This window comes from Periplaneta americana, chromosome 10, assembly GCF_040183065.1.
Source record: "Periplaneta americana isolate PAMFEO1 chromosome 10, P.americana_PAMFEO1_priV1, whole genome shotgun sequence".
NCBI classification, from domain to species: domain Eukaryota; kingdom Metazoa; phylum Arthropoda; class Insecta; order Blattodea; family Blattidae; genus Periplaneta; species Periplaneta americana.
Genome location: NC_091126.1, coordinates 5,357,714 through 5,379,549, shown reverse-complemented (window position 1 = coordinate 5,379,549; position 21,836 = coordinate 5,357,714). Strand labels below are relative to the sequence as shown.

Genomic DNA, 21,836 nt, shown 5'->3' with positions numbered 1-21,836 from the left:
GATTATTGTTTCCCAGATTACAGATGGACTCATAGATGCATCATTTGGCCTCAACATGGTCTCTCCTTTCTATAACATATCAGCTTTCAGAGTATCTGCTAGGAAAGACTTTTCTACTGAAGAAAGGAGGATAGAATTTGAGCTTAATAGATTGAACCCATTATTAAAAAATGTAAGTGTGAATTTATTTAGTCATAAAAGGAATAGCCTTGTGCTGCAGTTGTGTATTTAATTTTACAGATATTTCGACATGGAAAGAATAAAAATATTTTATTGAATATTACGTATATTTATACATGCTAGGGGATAGTTAGTCTGAAAATAAATTAGTGTCGTGGAAGAATATTGCGTACAAAAGTATTAAATCTAACCCTAATTTATCGTCTCTCATTACACCAAAATTTAAAAAGATTACCAGTACCACACAATACTTAAGATGTTGCCATGCGTAGAAGCTACACACTCAGTTCACAGAGGAATTTACTTGATATATGTAATACCAAATGTAGATTGGAAAGTTCATGCAGCTATAAACAGAAACAGAATATATTTTGGTACTATTATCACATTGTAATTATTTTATTGACCAGATAAAATTCGAAGGACTATGGCACATGGAAGGGACTGCATTCTTCAAAGCTAAAGGAAAGTTACAGACACCTTTTGAACAGCTGTCAGTGGTTGAAGGTTCTGTGATGTTTACGCAGAATCCCACTGACTCTTCAGCATCACTTGACTTGCAGCTGTCATATGCACCAGGACAACAAATAAAGGTTTACTTAGTCTTGGAGGGAACTATCCTAACAGTTGACATGGAGTTGCCAATTGAAGGATTCAGGTTAGTATCAATTGTAAAAAAACAGTCTTATAAGTAAACCTGCATACTTAGCATTTGACGTGTTTATTCTACAGACAAATTTTAAATTAGATGAGCAGTCACAGTTCCAAACATTCCTGACAATGAATGAAAGTACAGTACCTAAGAAACGAAATGCAATGAATTTTTTTTAGAGTTCGAGATATTTGTCCTCTCCATGAAGTGAGGACTCTGTTGCCATCGTACCTTATAGATTAAATTTTGTCTTTGAGTGGAGTTGTAATTGTTATACCGGTACTTAACATTAAATCCCAAGTCCAAGGATTCAAATCCAACTCAAGTATAACGGATTTTAATGGTGATAAACATTGCAGCATGGTTTAATTTAAAATGGAATTATTGTAACAGAAATACTTCCATAAAAGAGAGGGCCCACGGCAAATTTCACGAGCCATTCCTTGTCCACGTCAAAATTCAACTCTATTGATCATTATTCTCGTCTATCATCCTATTATCGCGGTAATGAATTCCGTCTTAGAAAGGTATCCATCTTGGAAATATGATTTTTCATATTGCCATGCTTGCAGAGTCCAGGAATACTTTGATTGGACATTGAAAATTAAGCAATCAGTTTGTGGATATTTTTATCTATATTAAGTAAATACGTCATATTCAACTAAACCTATTTCGAAGTATGGATAACAGTTTTTCTGAACACAACATTATTTTTCTTCAAGCCACGGAGATGGGTTCAAATCCTGGTTCGGACAAATTACCTGGTTGATGTTTTTTCCGGGGTTTTCTCTCAATCCTTTTAAGAGAGAAATGCTGGGTAACTTTTGGCGCTGGACCATAGACTCATTTTGCTGGCATTGTGAACCTTCATCTCATTCAGATGCTAGATAACCATAGCAGTTGATAAAGCATCATAAAATAACCAATTAAAAAAAGCCACAGAGACGTGTCAGAATGAAAATTATAAGCAGATAATGATTGTACATCTGTGCAGTATCAGTCGCCTTCCTAGGAAGAGGCCCGTCCCCCTAGAGGACATTATGGGCTGAACTTGAACTCTGAATTGTATATTGTGTGTAGTAGATCATGTTACATCAATACTATTAAGTGTTCTTCTGTCTTTGTAGCAAAGCCCAGCTGAATGGCACGTTGACGTCCAATGGTGAAGGAGAAAAATTGTTGAAAGCAGTTCTTCTATCTGGAGGCACGTTTCATGATGTGACTGGGAATGTTAAAGTGACACCCCAAGTACCTATAATGGTAAATAATGGTAATAGATGAATACTTGCAGTCCAAACAATTTCTCACTGTTGATTGAAGTTTTACTTGGTCAGCTCACTCTGTTTCCTTTTCTTTTAACTTGAGTATTAATACATTCGGCAAATCACTTGACCATTCTGTTCTTATGCCCTCGTCCACTAGTAGTACAGATGATACAGTGAGCTGAATTACGTGTATACGAGCCGTCACTCTGCAGGAGGAATTTTAAATTGTATCACAAATCCAGAAATCAACACTTGAAATTGAAACACAACGTTCACATTCTGTCAGTGCCACTTTGAATTTCTTAAACTTAAAAAATAATCATATTTTGTTTTATATTGATTTCTAAGAAGTTACAAATATTGGATTATACAACATTCTTTCTGACGTGTATTAAACTTCAGTGACCTATACAATCTCAATCCATCTTTTAATAGGTTAGAATCATACCAGGTTCATCCAGGAAGTGAATTCCAATGGTCGATAAAGAAAACAAAAACATCAATAAGAAAGAAATATATATTGTACTATTTACAGAGTTTCACTGGCTACTTCTCAACATAGTTAGCACCGTTATTGAGGCATTTATCGTACCGGTGCACCAACATTTGTATGCACGTGTCATAGGAATCTGCCGCCAATGTCTGGAGCTATAAAGTCACTGCCATCTGTACCTCAGTGTTGTTGTGGAAACGTTTTCCTGCCAGAAAGCGCTTCATGAGACGGAAGAGATGAAAGTCATTTGGGGCGAGGTCGGGGCTGTAGAGTGGATGGTCGAAGATCTCCCATCCAAACTGAAGCAACAGATTCCGTGTGGCATTGGCTGTATGGGGTCGTGCAAAAGCTTAATGCCTCTTGTCAGCATTCCACGTCTCTTGTTCTGGATCGCCCTCCTCAGATTTCGCAATATCTGACAATTCTTCTGAGCATTAACGATCTCCCCTTGCATTAAAAACTCGCACATGATAACACCACGTCGATCCTAGAAGACAGTGCACATGATTTATTTGACAGAGATTGTCTGCTTTAATTTGGCCCTTACAAGTGAACCACTATGCATCCAATGCAGAGATTGTTGTTTTGTTTCTGGTGTGACATGCAACACCCATGTTTCATCCCCAGTGACAACATTGTCGAGAAACTCGTCAGCTTTCTCTGTGTACTGCTGGAGGAATGTCAATGCTGCAGCCAGACGTTTTGTTTTGTGTTCATCTGTCAGCTGCTTTGGCATCCTTCTTGCACACACTTTCCGAAAATCAAGCCACTGGGAGACGATTTTGTGCAGCAGTGAGCGAGACATCTGAGGGAATTGACCAGAGAGTTCCAAAATTGTGAAGCGCTAGTTCTTCAAAACTGCTTGCCGCACACTTTCCATCAGTTCTGGTGTCACCAGGGACGGTTGGCCACTGCAGTCTTCGTCGTGCACATTGGTGAATTGCCTGCACCATCATCTGGCCATACTTTCGCTCATAACGCCGGGTCCATACATGTTGCACAATTGGTGGTGGATCTCTACTGGAGATTGCTTCTGAGCATGCAGAAATCGGATAACTGCATGAATCTCACAGTTGGCGGGAGACAATATCAGTGCGGCCATTTTCTCTTAATGCTGTGCAATAACAACTGCCGTCAAAAGACTGAACCTGCACTGCATTATTCCCACATACCCCCTCTCTACTGCTATGTATGCACATTCCCGTCCAACTAGTCATGCCATCTCTGGACTCAATTGGAACGTACTTCTTGGATGAACCTCGTAATTCATGGGAATGAGGCTTCACAAGAACAGCTTGCAGCAAATGAAATACAATTCTTAATTGAAGTAGGCTACATAAGTAGCAGTAGGGGTACCAGTATATATGTGGTTATTACATACAAAATTAATGTGTGCATTGCTGTTATTATTTAGCACAGGTATTTGATTAATGACGTTGTTAAAATTGTGTTAATAATTACTGGCATTCATGTAATTATTTTCAGGTGAATATAAATGTAGTAACTCCTAACAAAAATGCAAATGAAGTTGGAGTTTTGATTAACATTCAAAAGAAAGAACACGGATTTGAAATGGCTTCTTCATTCAAGAATGGAAAACACAAGTTATCGACGCAGGGTGAGGTTGATTTTCGACCAAACGATTGGAATATTCACCTAAAGGTATAGTACATAGCAAGAGTCACTCATTTAGAGGTGCATGTTGTTATTGTATTGGTTTCCTTATGAGAATGAAGCAATTTGTTACAGAGAAGTGATTTTCAGTAGTAATGAATACAAACAATATGAATACCACATTTCAGTAAAAAAATCTTATTTACAGTACATAGTCGACCTGGGTGGCACAGTCGGTAGAGTACTGGCCTTCTGTACCCGAGGTTGCGGGTTCGATCCCGGACCAGGTCGATGGCATTTAAGTGTGCTTAAATGCGACAGGTTCATGTCAGTAGATTTACTGGCAAGTAAAAGAACTCCTGCGGGACAAAATTCTGGCACACCGTCGATACTGATATAACCTCGGCAATTGCGAGCATCGTTAATTAAAACATAATTTAAATTTAAATTTAAATTTACAGTACATAAGGAAATTCTACTGGGTGTTCAGTTCAAAATGTGTCTTGGCTCGCTATATGCCGTCATGTGGCTAGTTGATGAGCCTAGAGAATTCAATCTTCCTACACTTCCGCAGCTCAGGTGTATAACCTAAGAGGCAGAGAAGATGGCTAGCAAGTACGGCGTTCATTCTGAAGAGTACGTACCGATACGTACGGTAACGCCGGTAGTGGCAGGAATGTGAACTGTTTGGAAATACGTACTGTCGGGATATGGGGAGAGGGTTAAGACGATTACTTACGCATTTGTTGACATTAACTTCGACGGTCAACATGGACACAGAGCATTTGATTTGTGTTGTGGAATGTTACCATATGCAACTGATGATAACAAATATCCTGCGTACGACTTGCCGGCGCAAAACACAGTTCGAAAGAGGTTATGGTAGCACACAGACCGTACAGACCGCCATCTGTTGCTACGACATTCAAGTTATACCGTACACGTTCTCAAGTTCAGATTGAAGAACGCCTTAAATAATAGGCAACTTCTCTAACATATCAGCTGAAACTCGCTTCAAATCGGTGACCCAACAACTGTGACGTCATGACACACTTTGAAATGAACATCCAGTATTGTGTCTTGTTCATTAAAATGTAATTTAACATTAGATTTTAAATATTGTTGTTACTTAAATGGAACATTGTAATCTGGTTATGTAGAGATCTAGTTTAGTGAAATTACTTGGTAGTATTTTATTGAAAATCAGTCTTAGTTATTATGAAACTTACGTCCCCATTTAAGTTTTCCGAAATTTCATATTATTTTTTTATGTAAGCTACACACAAGAATTGTACGACCAGAGCTGCGGCAGGAATTGTGCTAGCTGATAAGCTATTGCTTCCTGCCAGCTAGGCAATATGTGAATCCTTGGTTCAGCGGTTACTTGTTATTCTAGAGTGACTGCCTAATAAATTCTAATGCACTTTAAAAGTTACATACGGTACTCATCCATGTCAGGTAAGGAAATGCTGGAACTGTCTGCCTCCATTTTCCATATACTTCTGGCCCCTGCCTAGGAAATTACTCATCACTACTAATTGTTTTCTAAAAAACATTGGACCTGTTATTCTTTGACCGGAAACTGCGCACCACACTCCTAATTTCTGGTCATGAAGGGGTTTCTCATGGAGCAGATTAGCTTTTTCGGAACTTCATTATCGGCTGTTTTGCGAATTAACATATCCACATAAGTGAAACCACACTTCGCCTGAAAACAAAATGAGATTAAGATCAGTTTCTCAGTCATGCACTTCATTCAAAATCCATTCACAAAATTTAATCCGAAATGCAGGACCACCCAGTTTAAGTTCTTGCACCACATTACATTTATAGGGTTTTAACTTAAGTAACTTCGAAGCCCTTTGTACAGAACCGTAAGAAATTCCCGTTTGCTGAGAAAGATGGCCAAGAGATTTCTTAGGGGAATTTTTCAGGCATTATCCAATGTCATCAAGAGTTTCTTCTGTGAGCACTGTATGTCGCCTTCTTCGCTTCCTATCTTGAACACTTCCCAATATTTATTACCCTAACTAATTTATTAATCGTATCATGAGTTGTAACTCAATCACCTGGGAATTTCTCTTGAAATAATCTCCTGACTGCATGAGCATATTCTGTATGAACTTATGAACCGTAAATAAATACCAGATGTGAAATAGAACAATTAGGCCTCTTATTTGCCATTTATTCTTACCAGACTGTACATGTGTAGTTCCTTGCACTGTTCAAACAGCACTAACTGTATCACGTGAGAGTCAGGCAAAATGGTTAATCTTGTCCGCCCACTTCCCCATCTGACAGTAGGCGTTGCCTTATCTGCCGAGGAAGTTCCCGCTCCAGCTGTGATCAGAAGATAATTGGATGACCCAATACATTAACCATAACTTGGTGAAATATGGAAACGTTTTTCGGAAGAAAACAATTTTTTTTTCATTTGTAATGAAGTTGAATTTCCTGCTTTTTTTTTTTTTTTTTTTAATATGAAAGAAATTTTCCTGGTCGAAAGCTATGACAATTCTCGGTTTAGTGCCTTAATCCAACAGAACAAGAGACAGACTATGAAGCCTAGTGGCATAATTACTGGGCATGATCCTTCAAGGAAATCCTTACAAAATATACCGTAGCGCTCTTTGAATAATATTCCATAAATTTCCATGTGGAACGTCAAAAGAGGCTGCTAAACATGTCTCCTTGTAGTGTGAAGCTCTGGTCAAATCCCCCTCCAAGACGTCCTGATGATTTGTGATAGCTCCTCCAGGATGCCTGGGATGCTATGGCTGAGAACTGAAAAGACTAGTCGATTCCATGCCCACTCTACTGCAAGATGTGATCAAGATGGAAGGAAGATGGACTAAATATTGAATCGTGACTTTTTGTTTTGTTGTTTTTTTTTTTTTTTGTTTTTTGTTTTTTTAACTTTTAATTGACTTTTAATTGTTTGAATTTTCTAAAGCAGACGCCAGTAAATTTGTTTTGTGTATGCAATGAAAGATATTTTGTTGAGAATATACTCTTTCTTTCTTTCTTTCTTTCTTTCTTTCTTTCTTTCTTTCTTTCTTTCTTTCCATTTGCAGCCATAATGTCATAATTAATAATTCTAAAAACATGGCATAATACGAGGCATGTTCTGAAAGTAAGTTCCGTTTTCAATTATAGCCATCGCATCGCTGTAATCGTTATTTTGCGCATGCGTGTTTTCTTCTTCAGTCCTCAGGCAAGCTGTGCATGCAGTTTCAGAGCTTCAGTCCGTGTGTGTGGTTAGTTGTGATCAGTTGAAATGTTTAAAGTGATCAAGCACCCCGCCAACTGTGAGATGCGGTCTGTTATTCGTTTCTTGAATGCGAGAAACATCAAACCAGCTGACATTCATCATCAACTTTGTGAGGTGTATGGTGATGATGCCATTAGTGATGGAATGGTCAGGAGATGGCCACACACAGCTCGTGACACCCAAAATCTCATCTCGAAATTTGGCTGGGAACAAATTGACCATCCCTCCTACAGCCCGGATTTGGCTCCAAGTGACTTTCATTTCTTCCTGCACCTCAAGAAGTTCCTCGGTGGTCAACGTTTTGATGACAACAATGAAGTGAAAACAGCAGTGCGGGAGTGGTTTGCATCACAGGCGGGCGATTTCTACAATGAGGGGATAGAAAGACTTGTGCCACGACTCGATAAATGCCTCAATAATGGTGGAGATTATTTTGAGAAGTAATTGAAGTGTGGGGAATACAATGCAACAAAAATGGATTGTAAATATCTTCCCGTTTACTTACTACACCCTTTTGGAACTTACTTTAAGAACACCCCTCGTACATTCATGAACCTGATGTTAATTACTAAAACATTCATAAAAGGGACAGAACAATTATAATTTCTCTCTCCCTAAAAACGAAAAAAAAAAAAAAAAAAACATAAAAAGTACTAGGTTGTGTTTGAACACATGACCTCACGAATACCAGCCCGAAACACTACAATTACGCTACAACAATAACATGCAAAACACTTTAATTATAACTGTAGATATCAGGCAACATGGTCCAACAATATGTAACATTGCCTGTCTCCAAATTGTAGCAGAGCTACCTAAAGGGAACTTAGTTTCTAGAGAGCAGCCACTTTTTCTTTTGACAGCTGTACATTATACTGCCGCTACCTATAAGTAGTAAAAAAAAAATAAATAAAACTTAAGTAGGCCGTAATTGTTCCTTACTAGATTAAAATAAATGTAGGCTGTTTCAGCTTTTGAAGTGCTGAAATTACCCAATTATTACATAAGTGACGAGCCTATTTCTTAAGAAAATTTCAACGTATCAGTATGCCTGTACTGAAATGTGTGGGCTTTATTCATATTTCTCAAATATAATACGCATGTAAGTTTTCTTGTTTTACATTATTTTTAAAATTATGACATCTTACTCAGTTCTGTTTCACATTATTTACTGTTGCATTTCTTCCTCTTGTTTAAAGGTCGAAACTTCACACCCAGTGTATAGTACATTTTCTGCCAATGGAAGACTACTGAAGCAGAGTGATGGAAATATGAGTTTGGAACTAAGTTCAGACACGTCAGTCCAGGGATTAGAAAAGTTGAGGTTTTTGGGGCACTACTTGTAAGTACACAGTTCCATGAACAGTCATGTGAAGATATATGTAGGGTTTTTCATAAGTAAGGAATAATGCAAATAAAACTAAAATTAACTCTTTTTTTTTTTTTTATGCTTGGACACGGCAAATTTAATATTTTGAAAGGAAAATTTTACAAAAAAGGAACAAAATTTTCAGCAATTATTGTACAGAGTGTGAGCTTCATTGGCAACATTTTTAAATGGCAACATATTATTTTTCCATTTTTTCTGGAAGGTTGATATCTTATTTATTTAGTTTCATTTGTTTCATACAAAACGTTTGGTTGCTATGGGAACAGTTTCATTGTTTGCTTGGGTTGTTGCAAGCAGCTGTGTGCACATTATTAAAAGATTTAAACTGTAGTTTCATTTTTTTATAACTAAAATTGTTCTCTAGCATAAATTGCTACAGGTTTCATTCATTTTCTGCAATTTGGCATGAAATAAAAATAAATAAATTAATACACAAAATCAATGTAATAAAATCGCAAATCTAAATGCATTTGCAACAGAAACAACTACCGGTACCACATGAGTTAGATTAATACTACATACAACCAACAACATGCTTATGCCAGTGTACGGTAGTTGCGAGATATCACAACTTGGAATCTTACTTTCATAATGGCTTTCAGTTCCTTACGTTTTTGCGCATGTTCTAAACAACCATAATATATAATGCAAATTATGTGATTTATGAAAAGAAAGAGGTTGATAACATTTAGAAATATAGTGTGTTCAATATATTACACAACCCATGAAAAATCACAGCAAACCACAACAAATGTTGGAAATATTCAGATTCGCACAAGTGCTTGCCTATAATAATGTTGTGAGATACTCCATGTTGAAACTTTCGTACACTACTTTTAACACTTGAATATAAATACCAGTAATTGATTAAATGGCGATCTTACTCGTGTTAATTACGTAAGCACCGAAACAGCTGTAAGCCGCACATGCTTGCGTAATTAACACGAGTAAGATCGCCATTTAATCAATTATTTGTGAGATACCTTTTGGAGTTTGTTCTGAGAAATTTGTGCCACACATTGCTGAATGTTGGTCCTCAATATTGTCTTGTGTGGGGATGCTTCAAATAAGCAGCAAACTTCAGGTGTCCTCGTAAGAAGAAGACAGGAGACTGTAATTGGGTGATCTGGGATGCCAAAAACCTGCAAAATTACTCTTCAAGGGCACACGCTTTCTAGGAAAGCCATTGTGTTCTGGGCTTTATACACCGTTGTTCTGCTTAAACCAAGTCCTTTCTCGTTCTTCGTGATTATGGTAAGAAATTCGTGTATCAATGACGAATAACAGTTGCTATTCACTGTCTCGTCAAAGAAGGTGATGAAAAGACGCTTTCTGGCTATGGAGTGGCGCTTTGTGTAAGATACGGACCATATGCACGTGTTTTAAGCATTGCTGTGACCATTCAAATGAAATCACGCTTCATTAGTCCAGTTTCAATCATCTAACTCTTCCCCAACTGGAATCACGTGCTCCATGAACAGGTGTGGTCATCTAGCTGTACTTCTTGCACAAAATATACCTTACAGGGAAGCAGGTGCGGTTTTTCCCTGACAGCTTCGTATGCAAAACTCAGAGATTCACCATTTTGTTGAGAGAGATGTCGCCATGACTTTTCAGAACTGACAGTCATTGTGATCTGAATATCTAGACACGCACACGCACACACACGCACACACACACACACACACACACACACACACACACACACACACACACACACTTTAATTGACTGTAATTAATTTCTGATTAATTATTTTCACATGTACTTAAGCCTTTTAAATCTGATTTTATATTGCTTACAAAGTATATTTGCATATTTTTTATTAATGCAACATATTATTATGATATTAATATTATTATGGCATATTTTTGCTTTCAAGCTCATTAAAGCTGATTTTATATTGCATAGAAATGCATAGTTTGACTTTTCAAAGTAAAAGCATAATATTTTTGCCATTAATATTTTTATTGTCTACTTAATCCATTTTAATTTTCGTCACAACTGTACTTGTAAGGTCGGTGTAGAACACCCAGTCAAGGAAGCTATTCAGTTGTGGTGTGCTCCATGTGACTGAAGGGTGATCGCTAAATCCATCAAGTTCTCAAGTTGCTCAAGTACTGTGCCTAAAAAACAGTGCAGTAAATCGTCTAGAATAAAATGTCTACAAACTGAATTTACGAGTGACATGATACCGGTATCTTCAGAGTATCGAATACTGACTTTTAAGTATTTTCCAGTATTGTCTTGCGACGTTGAAAGAGCTTTTCGAGCTACAAATCTATCTTCAGAAGTAACAGGTACTGGTACTCTTTATCTACTGAAAAGCTACACCATGTGATTATAGTGAACTTCATCTTATTACTTCTTTTGGACAGTGATTTGGATGCTTCAACTTTTCCGCAATAATTGACTTTAATATTATTTTGCTTGACCTGTATTAGTGATGTATCAATAAATAGGGAACTTTGTTAGTGCTTATTTATTGGCTTCTTTTTTTCTAGTTATTAAGGGAAAACTTGAATGTATATTTATTATTTTATAGGGAATGAACTTCCTGGTCCTATCTATTAGCTTCTCCTTTGTTAGCACAGCTGTTAGATGACCACTTCTGGTGTATCTGCTACACTTCCTTTGGGGTGCTTGTCTACGGAAAGTTCTGTGCAAATGTTTTAATAGCTGTGGATCTATATGTAGCACTCAAGAATGAACATTCATTGTTCCAGTGTGAAGACTGTATTACAGCACCCTTTACTCAAGGATATAAATTTATCAACATATATTATTGCCTCTTCCCATAGTTTGTGACATATTGAACATTCCCTATCAATAATACCATATTGTTATGAGATATTTATTTATTTTAATGTATTACATTAACAGGATAACTGAAAAATCTGGTGTTCTACGAGCTGCATTTGATGTTACACAAGCAAAAGCGAAGTTAAACACAGAATGGACATGGATCTACATGGAAAATATGGCAGGAAAAATAATTGGATCGTATGAAACGAGAAATGTATCACAATATCTTATAACAGAAGCATTTTATAGAAATCCTAAGAAGGCCTTTAAACAGTTCTCTGTTGGAATGGATCTAAATGTCAACAAAAATAATTGGCAGTAAGTGAATCTGATAGTATTGCTCCTGTCTACCTTAAATTTATAAATTCTAATCTGAACCTGTATAATAATTATCAAAAATAGGTAAAAAGATTTTTTATGTATTGCTCTGTTGTTAGTAGTGACAAGATCACCAATATCCATTCTTAACATTTGTTTGTAATAGATTACATTGTTGTTGTTGTAGGTTTGGTACCAATGCCAGTCTTGCAATTCCCTCCACAAGTAACATCACAGTAACACTTAATCTTAAGTTACCACCACCACAGAGTGAAGTTCACACCATCTACAGCAAACTGCTATACACGAAGGATTATAAGTTTGTCCAAGAAGTGATCAAGTATTCCACTTTCCACTCAAAGAAACTGTATGCAACTTATGGAGAGGTGAGTTTGGAATTGAAATATTTGTAATATGATTTGAAGTGTTCATGAAGTATATATTGTGAGAAATATTTTAGTGAGATATACTGTGCCATTATGGGAACTGCGACAAATAGTTAGAACTGCCTCCCTGGTGTATTTTCAGAGGGAAAAGTTAACTTGTGTGTCATATTGTAATCATAAGTTTTATCTTCCGAGGGAAGAGTATGCTAATCTTTGCAATTCAGCATACTAAGCTAATCTAAAACTTGCAAGACAGTCAACAAAGATGAGGACAATGATCACAATGATCATAACTTTGCACATGTATCTTTTCGTACTGGTATATGATTCATATCTGAATTTTTAGGAAAATCTATAATGTATTACGGATTAAAGATTTGAGTTGCATTTGTTTTATTTTCCATATTGCTTTGTTTCATTCGGCTTTATTTAACAAAAACATGCTTTTAATTTCAGTTCATTGCACTGCCAAATAAAATTGATGGTAACCTCACTTTGCAATGGGGAAAAGTCACATACAAGTCAATTGTTAATGTTGTGAAGATAAAGCGCGGGGAGAAATTGATTGATTTGCTTTACACTTTAAGCACACCCAAGCATACGGAAGATACTTTCGTCGCAAAGTTGTTCTATGACAAGAATGATGTCTATCATAAATTAAGGTAGTAACCTTCTTCTTTCACTACTTTTATTATTTTTAAAGATAAGTAGATTTACTTATAGTTGTATCGTTAATTGTGTAGCGGAAATTTCAAGCAGTGAAATATCATACAACAAATCTTTGTGATTTATTAGACTCAAATTTGTTGCACATATGTAATGCCCGCTGTTCACAAACGGAAGTATTTTCAGTGGACATGTCTAAATCTGTTAGAAGGAAGATCATTCTTCTAACTTGAAATTTTACATATTAATTAATTTTCACAGTAATTTTATAATAAACTTTAGTTAAGAGCGTGATATCAATATTATATTCTTGTTTGAATGCGTGGTGTTTTAGCCACAAGTACTCTCTTTACAAGCAGCCATATATTTCGTGTTTAGAAAACATGCTGTTTTTTCCTTCAAAGAATGAAGACTACAGAGAAACATGTTGACATAATGTTGCTTCCTACTTATATCGAATTTATAAAATAAATGCTATTGTATTTCATCTACACATTTCCAATTTTTGTATGAATTTTAGTGATTTAATTCCTACACTGTTAAAATGTTTAGGTACCGGTACTTTATTTAAGTACCTACTAGACTTAGTTTTACTTTTTTTTTACGAAATACATTTAAACATGATTTCTGTACTGTAGGTGCTGACTCATGCATAAATTTAACGAATAATTTTGAGTTATTCACTTTTATTTCAGAAGTGATCTTTTCTGTCCTGCAAGTCATTTTATCGCTGGTGGACATATAGACTACAGTAGTTTTGCAAACATGCACGGCAAGGTTAACACCACTACTCCATTTCCCACAATATCCTACCTTGGATTTAACTTTAAAGCTGCTACACATACGTAAGTAATGGTAACAAGTATAATGTCGCTTAGTTTTTTCCTCCATTACATGAGATGGTAAGTTAAATCAATTACGATTGTCTTGATCATTATGTATTGTGTTAGGAGTCATGCTAATACATTGGTTGGTACGAGTTTAATAGGTAGGATATCTATGACAACGTGAAAAAGAAAAAAAAAAAAACAGAAACTTGTATCGTGTTAAACACTGTAAAAATCTTTATCCACTTCTAATGATGTTGACTGGATATTCACATTCGCAAAATAACGTTCATTTCTAGCCATTTTTAGGGAACTTACTGAAAATAGGTGGAATATAGAATGATCACAAACACAAGTAACAATTGTGTTCAACCACCTCTCCTTCTCTGAGGAAAATCATTACAATGTAGACAAAACTTAATTAAAATGAAATTCCACGGCAAAATCTATCTCTTTAAAGTTTCTTTGTGGCGTACCTTATATTTATCTCCCATGAAAATTTAAAATCAAGAAATTTCGGCAATTTAACATCAGTAATATTTAAATACATTTTAGGACTTCAATTAAAAATAAATTACAGAAATGAAACATTCCAAACTATGAGTTACTAATGTTGTGCAATCTTGCTTGTATTACACATGCTTATGGTCTGTTAGTTTTTCAAAGACTTACCAAATCTAAGCTGAATTATTTTGGAACATTTGTAATAATTTATTGACCTGCCAAATGAAGTAATAACTGTAAATGCAAAGTGGTGCCATATTACTTGATTTATATTAATAAAAAAAATAACATGCTCATTTCTCTCTTACACTAAGATTTAACATAAATTTTACGATTATGAAATGAAACTTACTTAAATCCAGTGTGAAAATAATAGCTCATATAAAATATATTCTGCTTTCAGGTTACACCATCAAAGATTCTTAGAAGCTTTCTGGCCAAACAATACTGCTCTTTTTGATTCAAAGTACAAATATGAAACTAAAAATCTGGACACTCAAATAAACGGTTCAGTAGTTGTAGAAATTCCACTGCAAACAAGACACAAAGGAAATCTTGTGTATGGATACAAGGCAAGATATTCGATTTTAAGATATTATTTTTTTTTATCATTTAGGCCCTATAGTGTTTATTTTAAAAGATAGTTTGAATGCAAGAAAAACATTTGTTTGGGAATATTGAACAAGTATTTCTGCTTTAGAGTATAAAAAATCAAGATATATAAGTATATCATTAATCCATTTCATAATATAAATATATTTAAGTATTTATGAATGTCAATTAATATAAAGAATGTTAACTAATGGAAAATCGAAATATCAGTGAGAAATTTCATTTACATTAACTGTACTGAAAAGGTTTTAAGACACTATGTGTATCACTATGTCCAAATTTGACAACTAATTTTAATTGGGATCCATAATATAATAGAGCAAAATTGTTGTTTCTTATTCCTAATGGAATTTTGATGATAGGATAATTATAACTGATGAGATGGGAAGCACGTTTAAGGTGATAGATATGATATATTTGGAAGTAATGTCCAGAAGTATGAACATGTTAGGTAATTTTATTCCTCTTTCTATTGTGGTATGGTGATTACAACAGTGACTGAAACAAATAAATTTTTATTATTTGAGTGGTTGCTTGTTGTAGTCTGGCAGTATGAATGTTTCTGGAGGTAACATACACGTTTTCAGCATACACTATACACGTGTCACAACAATTCGGTTATTTTATTGTTTTGTAAACGATTACAAACCCAAACATTATACACTCAATGGACTGCAAATAAAACACAGTGCTTAGGTTTCAGTTAGAAAATTTGTGAAAAAAAAAAAATCGTGTTGGCGTGTTGAAGCATTGGTACATTTCCTTTAGATTACATGAATCAGCCTTTTTATTTTGTGAAGATCCTTACCACCTTGGTTCTCTATGCTAACATATTTCTTTTACCACCATAATCCTGCTAATGTTATCAGGAGTACACGAATCTTGTATATACTTTTCCTGAAGTAGATTGTTCCAATCAAGTCCTGATTTTACTGTCAGAAATTGTCAAAATTTCTTTGTCTGCCGGAAGTTGTTCAGCTACTTTCATCGAGTGAAAAAATACATTGCTGTTTAACATAAGCATTCACTTAAAATGATAATTATTGATGGTTTAATTGAATAGTGAAAAATGTATTTAAAAAATTCCCATTCATTCAGACCTCACAGGGTTCTGCTCAAGGACAAGTATTTCACTGCAAACCCAACATTCTCCAATTTTCCTGTTTTCCTCCTTCCTCTTAGTCTCCACATATGATCATATAAGTTGTCTATCATCTGATATTTTCTTCTGCCTCGAACTTTACTTCCCTTCACCATTCCTTCCAGTGCGTCCTTCAGTAGGCACTTCCTTCTTTGCCAGTGGCCCAGCCAATTTCTTTTTCTCCTCCTGATCAGTTTCAGAATTATTCTTTCTTCACTTACTCTTTGTAGCACAGCTACATTTCTTATTCTGTCTGTCCATTTCACACATCCCATTCTTCTCCATATCTACATTTCAAATTCTTCTGGTCCTTTCTCTTCACTTCACTGCGGGCACGGCTCATGCTACGTGTTCAGTGGCTTATTGAACCCCCTGTAATTTTCTTTTTAAAAAATCTTATTCTCTTTCGCTCATTCACTTGTAAAAACCGATAATATATGTTTTAGTGAATTAAATACTATTATAGTCACAATCATGCCATGGTATGAAAGAAAAATTTCATTACCATGGCATGATTGTGACTATAATAGTATTTAATTCATTAATATGTCACATCAACGGACGTATATACGTCATCCAAACATCGTAAGATGAAGATTACATATGTTTTAGTGTTAATCTGTATACCAAAATTTGGTTCAGTTGTGCTTATATTGATTCGCAAGTTATTTGCCAAGAGGAATCGATAAAAGTAGAGTTGAACACCCTGGTGAATGGTTTCAGTGAGAGAATGGAGAGGGAGTGAGAAATGTTATAAGGCTGGTATACACAGAGGCAGGAGTGAAAGTTCCTACTGGGCAGCTGGAGCACGACTTAGATGGGGATGAGATTTTGTGCAGATTATTTTACCTCTATTTTTGTGCTTATTTTGTCATGATTTTGGTGAATATTTCGTGGAAATACGAAGGTTTGGGTCAATATTTCGTGAAAATATGAGTTAGGATATGGCATACAAAATATTATGTACAACATGTGTAAATCCAGTAATTTAATTGTTACAGATTTCTTGATACTTTCAATATTACGATTATTAAATTACATAAATAATTTTTTTTTCTTGAAAATTAGGCTACTTATAACCATTGCTTAACATGAGTTACATATAATTAGAAAAAGCAATGAAAATACTCTGACCAATCCAAGTAGCAAATCTTACACCGGTTAACTATCTTGCTCTTGAATAATATAAAGGCTGAGAATAGTTTGAACATTTGAACATGAGAAACTAACTCGTCAATCAGGTAAAATATCTTTACTGGTATACGTCGAAAATCCTCTCTCATTACAATATTTGAGGTAGGAAACCACATTACTCGAAGACATATTGAAGCAAAACTGTTGTCATCCTCGTCTGTTGCAGGGTCTAAATTAGAAAAAGTACGGTATGCAAACTCTTCGGTAGGATCGTGATTTACAGCTAACACAAAGCTTTAGAAGACAGCCAAATTCAATTTTTTATTTTATTTGAAAGGATTATTAATTTGTTTCCCCAAGTATTTCGTGAAAAAAAGAAAATCTTTCAAGTACTAATTTTGCGACTGAAGCTTTTCGTTGAAATGATAACATTTAGGGACATTTCGCAGTTAATTTTCTAGATTACCTTCGTGAGATTTGTGTTCTTTGCGAATACAATTAAGTTTTCAAACATTTCGCGTATTTCATTACTTCCAAAAAAACACACCCCTACCTATGGCCTATAGATTCCACATTCCAAAACTGCAGTTGTGCAGTGTATTTAAGATATGTTTAATAATAAAAAAATATATATAAATTTTTCCGAATTATTTGAACCTCAAGAAAATTGGTCATGATAATGTCCATGTTTCTGCACCATAAAATACAACATTCCACACAAAGCACTTCACGAGTCTCTTCCTTAGTTCTTTTTCAAGAGGCCTGCAGATGATGTTCCTTTTTCTATTAAAAACTTCCTTTGCCATTGCTATCCTTCTTTTGACTTCCTGACAGCAGCTCATGTTACTACTTATAGCACATCCCAAGTATTTGAAGCTGTCCACTTGTTCCCCTGCCTCATTTCGAATTCTCAAATTTACCTTATTTAACGTCCTTTCGTGAGCTACGGTCTTTGTGTTGTTTGCATTCATCTTCATCCCATACTGCTCACAGCTGTCATTTAGCTCCAGTGGCATGTTCCTTAGTATTGTCCCTTTCTCCTGCTAGCATCGTCATATCATCGGCAAATCTTATGCACTTTATTCTTCTTCTTTCTCCTACTATCACCCCTCCCACGTTCTGAAAACAGTTCTTCACTAAATCCTCCAAGTAGACGTTGAACAGGTTAGGTGATAAAGGGCATCCCTGTTATACTCCTGTCCCTTCTGCTATCCTGACTTTGACTCGTTTCATATGAAGTTACAGAATAGCCTCCTCTCTCTCCAGTTCACACCTATTTTATTCAGGACCCCATTAATTTATTCCAATCTACTTTGTCAAAAGCCTTTTCGGGTCCAAAAATGCTTTACAGACTTCTTTATTTTTCTCTAGGTATCTTTCACCGATTGTTCACAGTAGTAAAATTGCATTTCTCATAGCTTTTCCCTTCCTGAAGTCAAATTGCTCTTCTTTCAACTCTCCTTCCATCATAGGATATGAATTTTGATTCTGTATTCACAGGAGAATCTTCGCCGATTGTGATATCAGGCTGATAGTTCTGAACTCACTACATTAATTTTTATCGTTATTTTCCTTCAGTATTGAAAATGGCATATCTTAAATTGTGGGCTTAGTTTAAAAAACATAAACTTGAGTTAAGTACTGATTTAAATATAATGGCATATGGAGTAAGTAAACATAAATGGGTCTTTTCATTAAGGATAGATAACTCATATAAATTTTCCGAGCAATTATTGTGAAACTTTTTTGTGTTTTTAGACTTCGATTTCAGGTAGAATGACTCATAATGAGTAAATAAAAATATGTTAGGATGATAGGCAAGCTTAGGATCTAACACAGATGAAATTAGATGTGGACAAAATGTCAAGTATTGCCTAGAGCCCTGTCATTCAGGAATATGCTTCTTATACGTGCTGTCTTACATTTCACCAACCTCGACCAGATTTCAGCTACGAATCTTGGATCTAGAAGCAAGCATGTTAACGAAGGACAACAGAACTAAGTAATTTTTGTGTTTGATGAATATATTTTGTATGACAGGAAGGACCTCTTCGGACAACGGGTTATTCTTTCATCGAATACAACAACAGAAGGTTCTTGGAAGGACGGTACAACTGCACATCTCAGTCATCTGCAGGCTTTGAGAAGGACGTGATAAATATGGAAATTGACAACTCTTATTCTCCACTTGGCATTCTCTACATCCATGAATATCAGTATAGTGGAGGTTCAGAAGGATTGAATCTGCCCACAACTGTAAGATAAATAAGATTAAAATTAGAGAGAGAAAATCCAATATGAGGATAGCTGCCCTTAAAGAATGACCGTACCAAATGATACAGCTAATATTTAGTTCATTGTATAGGACAACAATGAAAATACGATAAGAATCATTACTAGTTTAACATGGATATGAATATGGCAGCTATTCTCATATGAACATACGTTTTATTTCTTTATTTAAGTCGATTATCCAAAGGTTATGGAGAAAAAGCAACGAATCACATATAATTTGACGACCAATGTCTTGCAGCACACTAAGTTTGAGTCCAAATCTTTTGAACACATTCACTGTAAATCTTGTGATTGCACCTCGAGAACAAAAAAAGAGACCCAGTTATCAATACTATACTTTTTCTTCATATGGTGTTGCTTTTTTTCTTTATCAACCTGTAGAATTTGTCTGGAGGCTTTTCAAAACGGATCGTGGGATCTGAAATGTAACCCTTCCTTTGTCACTTTACCTGCTTTAGTGAAGGCTTTGTGCCATGCTTAACATAGTATGAACACAATGTAGTTCTTTAATGCGTAGAATAGCTATTCATTTCCCCCAAAACGAATAAAAAATGTAAAATATTTTAATGTGAAATAGGTTTATACAGAAATTTCTTGATTTCACATTACGCAGTGAATGAATTAGTACTAATTTAATTAAATTGGTACCTTTGAAAGAAACAAAATATTGTAATTAATACCTTAATAACTGTTTCAGGACAAGAAAAGAGCAGAAATATTCAAGTTACATAATAAAAGTGCATTCCATTTAACAGGAGAAATGTTGATATATTCAACTCTCACCGGACAAGAGATTACTTTAACAGGTAAATATTAGTCTTTGGAAAATGAAATCAGTTTCGGTTTTCACTGTAAATTTGGAGAAATGGGGATACTAAAGAGTAGAAGCTTACATCTTCTACATATAAAAGAATGCATCAGTTGCAATAATAAGAAAACGAGAAACACAAATTCATATTCAGTACAGATACTGTGGCGGCTTCTTCAATATTTTCTTTTGAGAATGCATATCTCTACACAGTTTAGTAGCTGTGTTAAATCTTTGTCTAGACCACAGTCTAGTATATACAGTCGCGAAGCTCAATACGTAGTAAATATGCAAACATTAGATAGTTTCTCACCACTAGGATCGCTAATATCGCCTCATTACAGGCAATGCAAAATAGTACCGTCACAGTCTATTGTTTCTAGCACCCTCAAAACTCAAGCTTCGTGACTGTATATAGTAGACTGTGGTCTAGACGATGTCTGTTTTCCTTTCATAAAATGTATGCTATCTGGAATAAATCAAAGGACACACACTAACATGATGCACAGGATGTATCGTCAGCACATTGTCTCGTACTCGATGTCACTTGTGTGTCACACCCACTTTTGAAGGAACATGCAAGAGACAATATATATGGAGTATTTTAATTGGAGCAAAATCAGTTTTGGAAAATTCGTTAGTGAGTAATTTTCATGAAATTGTCTGCAAAAAAATCGAACATGTTACTTGAGAATACAATAACATACATCTGAGAAGATGATAATATATGTTAAATAATTTCTGCCGAAATCAAACTTGCTATATCTGGCAAAGGGCACTCGTTCTTCAATTTCATGTTACTTGTTTAATGGGACAAACTAAATAATTCGGAAATAGTTCTTGAAAATATGAGAAGCGTAATTGAAGTTTTAAGAGAAGTTAAGTAATGAGTTAGTCTATTATTTTAATGCGTAAACTCTAACAAATTATTTTCAAAATAAATTTTAATGTAAAATACACATATTCAGACATTTTACAATAGGTACCTACATATATTTGAATGACTTGAAGTAATTTTTTTTATTCTCAAGTGACATACCGGTATCGAAAATTTCTAACAAACAAATCTTCCAAGTGGAAAACACTTAAACGTTCGACAATTGAGAACTCTACTTCGGGTGGAAAGTATCGAGCTATTGCCAGGTAACTTTCTCTCTTATATGCACTAAGTTGAAGGGAAAGAGGCATCATCTGCAATTATCTTTGAAGACTATTTTTGTTTTTGTAATTCCAGCAATTCATATGAACAGAACTGTGAGGCTGAAGACAGACTACGACTTCTTAGACCACGAGTTCAAGCAAAGATCAGTTTTACATCTTGACCCAAAATCCTGGGCAAGTTATGACATCACTATTGTCAACAAAACCACAGTAAGTTCGAGTTAACACATAAGCTGGGAGGTCGGAGCATAGTAACCAATGTAATCATCATAAACAGAGAGATGTTGCCGTAAGACATTCACTGTCCAAACAGGAC

The 21,836-nt window shown here is 35.3% G+C and overlaps 1 protein-coding gene across 3 annotated transcripts in view; it reads left to right on the top strand.

Moving 5' to 3' along the window:
• The window catches only part of Apoltp (Apolipoprotein lipid transfer particle), a 194,418-nt gene that overhangs the window by 117,207 nt on the left and 55,375 nt on the right, over positions 1-21,836 (top strand). For all 3 annotated transcript variants that reach the window (XM_069836782.1, XM_069836783.1, XM_069836784.1), the window contains 13 exons: positions 17-172; positions 591-838; positions 1,960-2,092; positions 4,076-4,252; positions 8,675-8,817; positions 11,747-11,986; positions 12,174-12,372; positions 12,829-13,034; positions 13,734-13,883; positions 14,773-14,941; positions 19,297-19,512; positions 20,249-20,357; positions 21,594-21,730. In XM_069836782.1, coding sequence (XP_069692883.1) covers positions 17-172; positions 591-838; positions 1,960-2,092; positions 4,076-4,252; positions 8,675-8,817; positions 11,747-11,986; positions 12,174-12,372; positions 12,829-13,034; positions 13,734-13,883; positions 14,773-14,941; positions 19,297-19,512; positions 20,249-20,357; positions 21,594-21,730 — 2,283 coding nt within the window. The remainder of the gene's footprint in view (positions 1-16; positions 173-590; positions 839-1,959; positions 2,093-4,075; positions 4,253-8,674; positions 8,818-11,746; positions 11,987-12,173; positions 12,373-12,828; positions 13,035-13,733; positions 13,884-14,772; positions 14,942-19,296; positions 19,513-20,248; positions 20,358-21,593; positions 21,731-21,836) is intronic.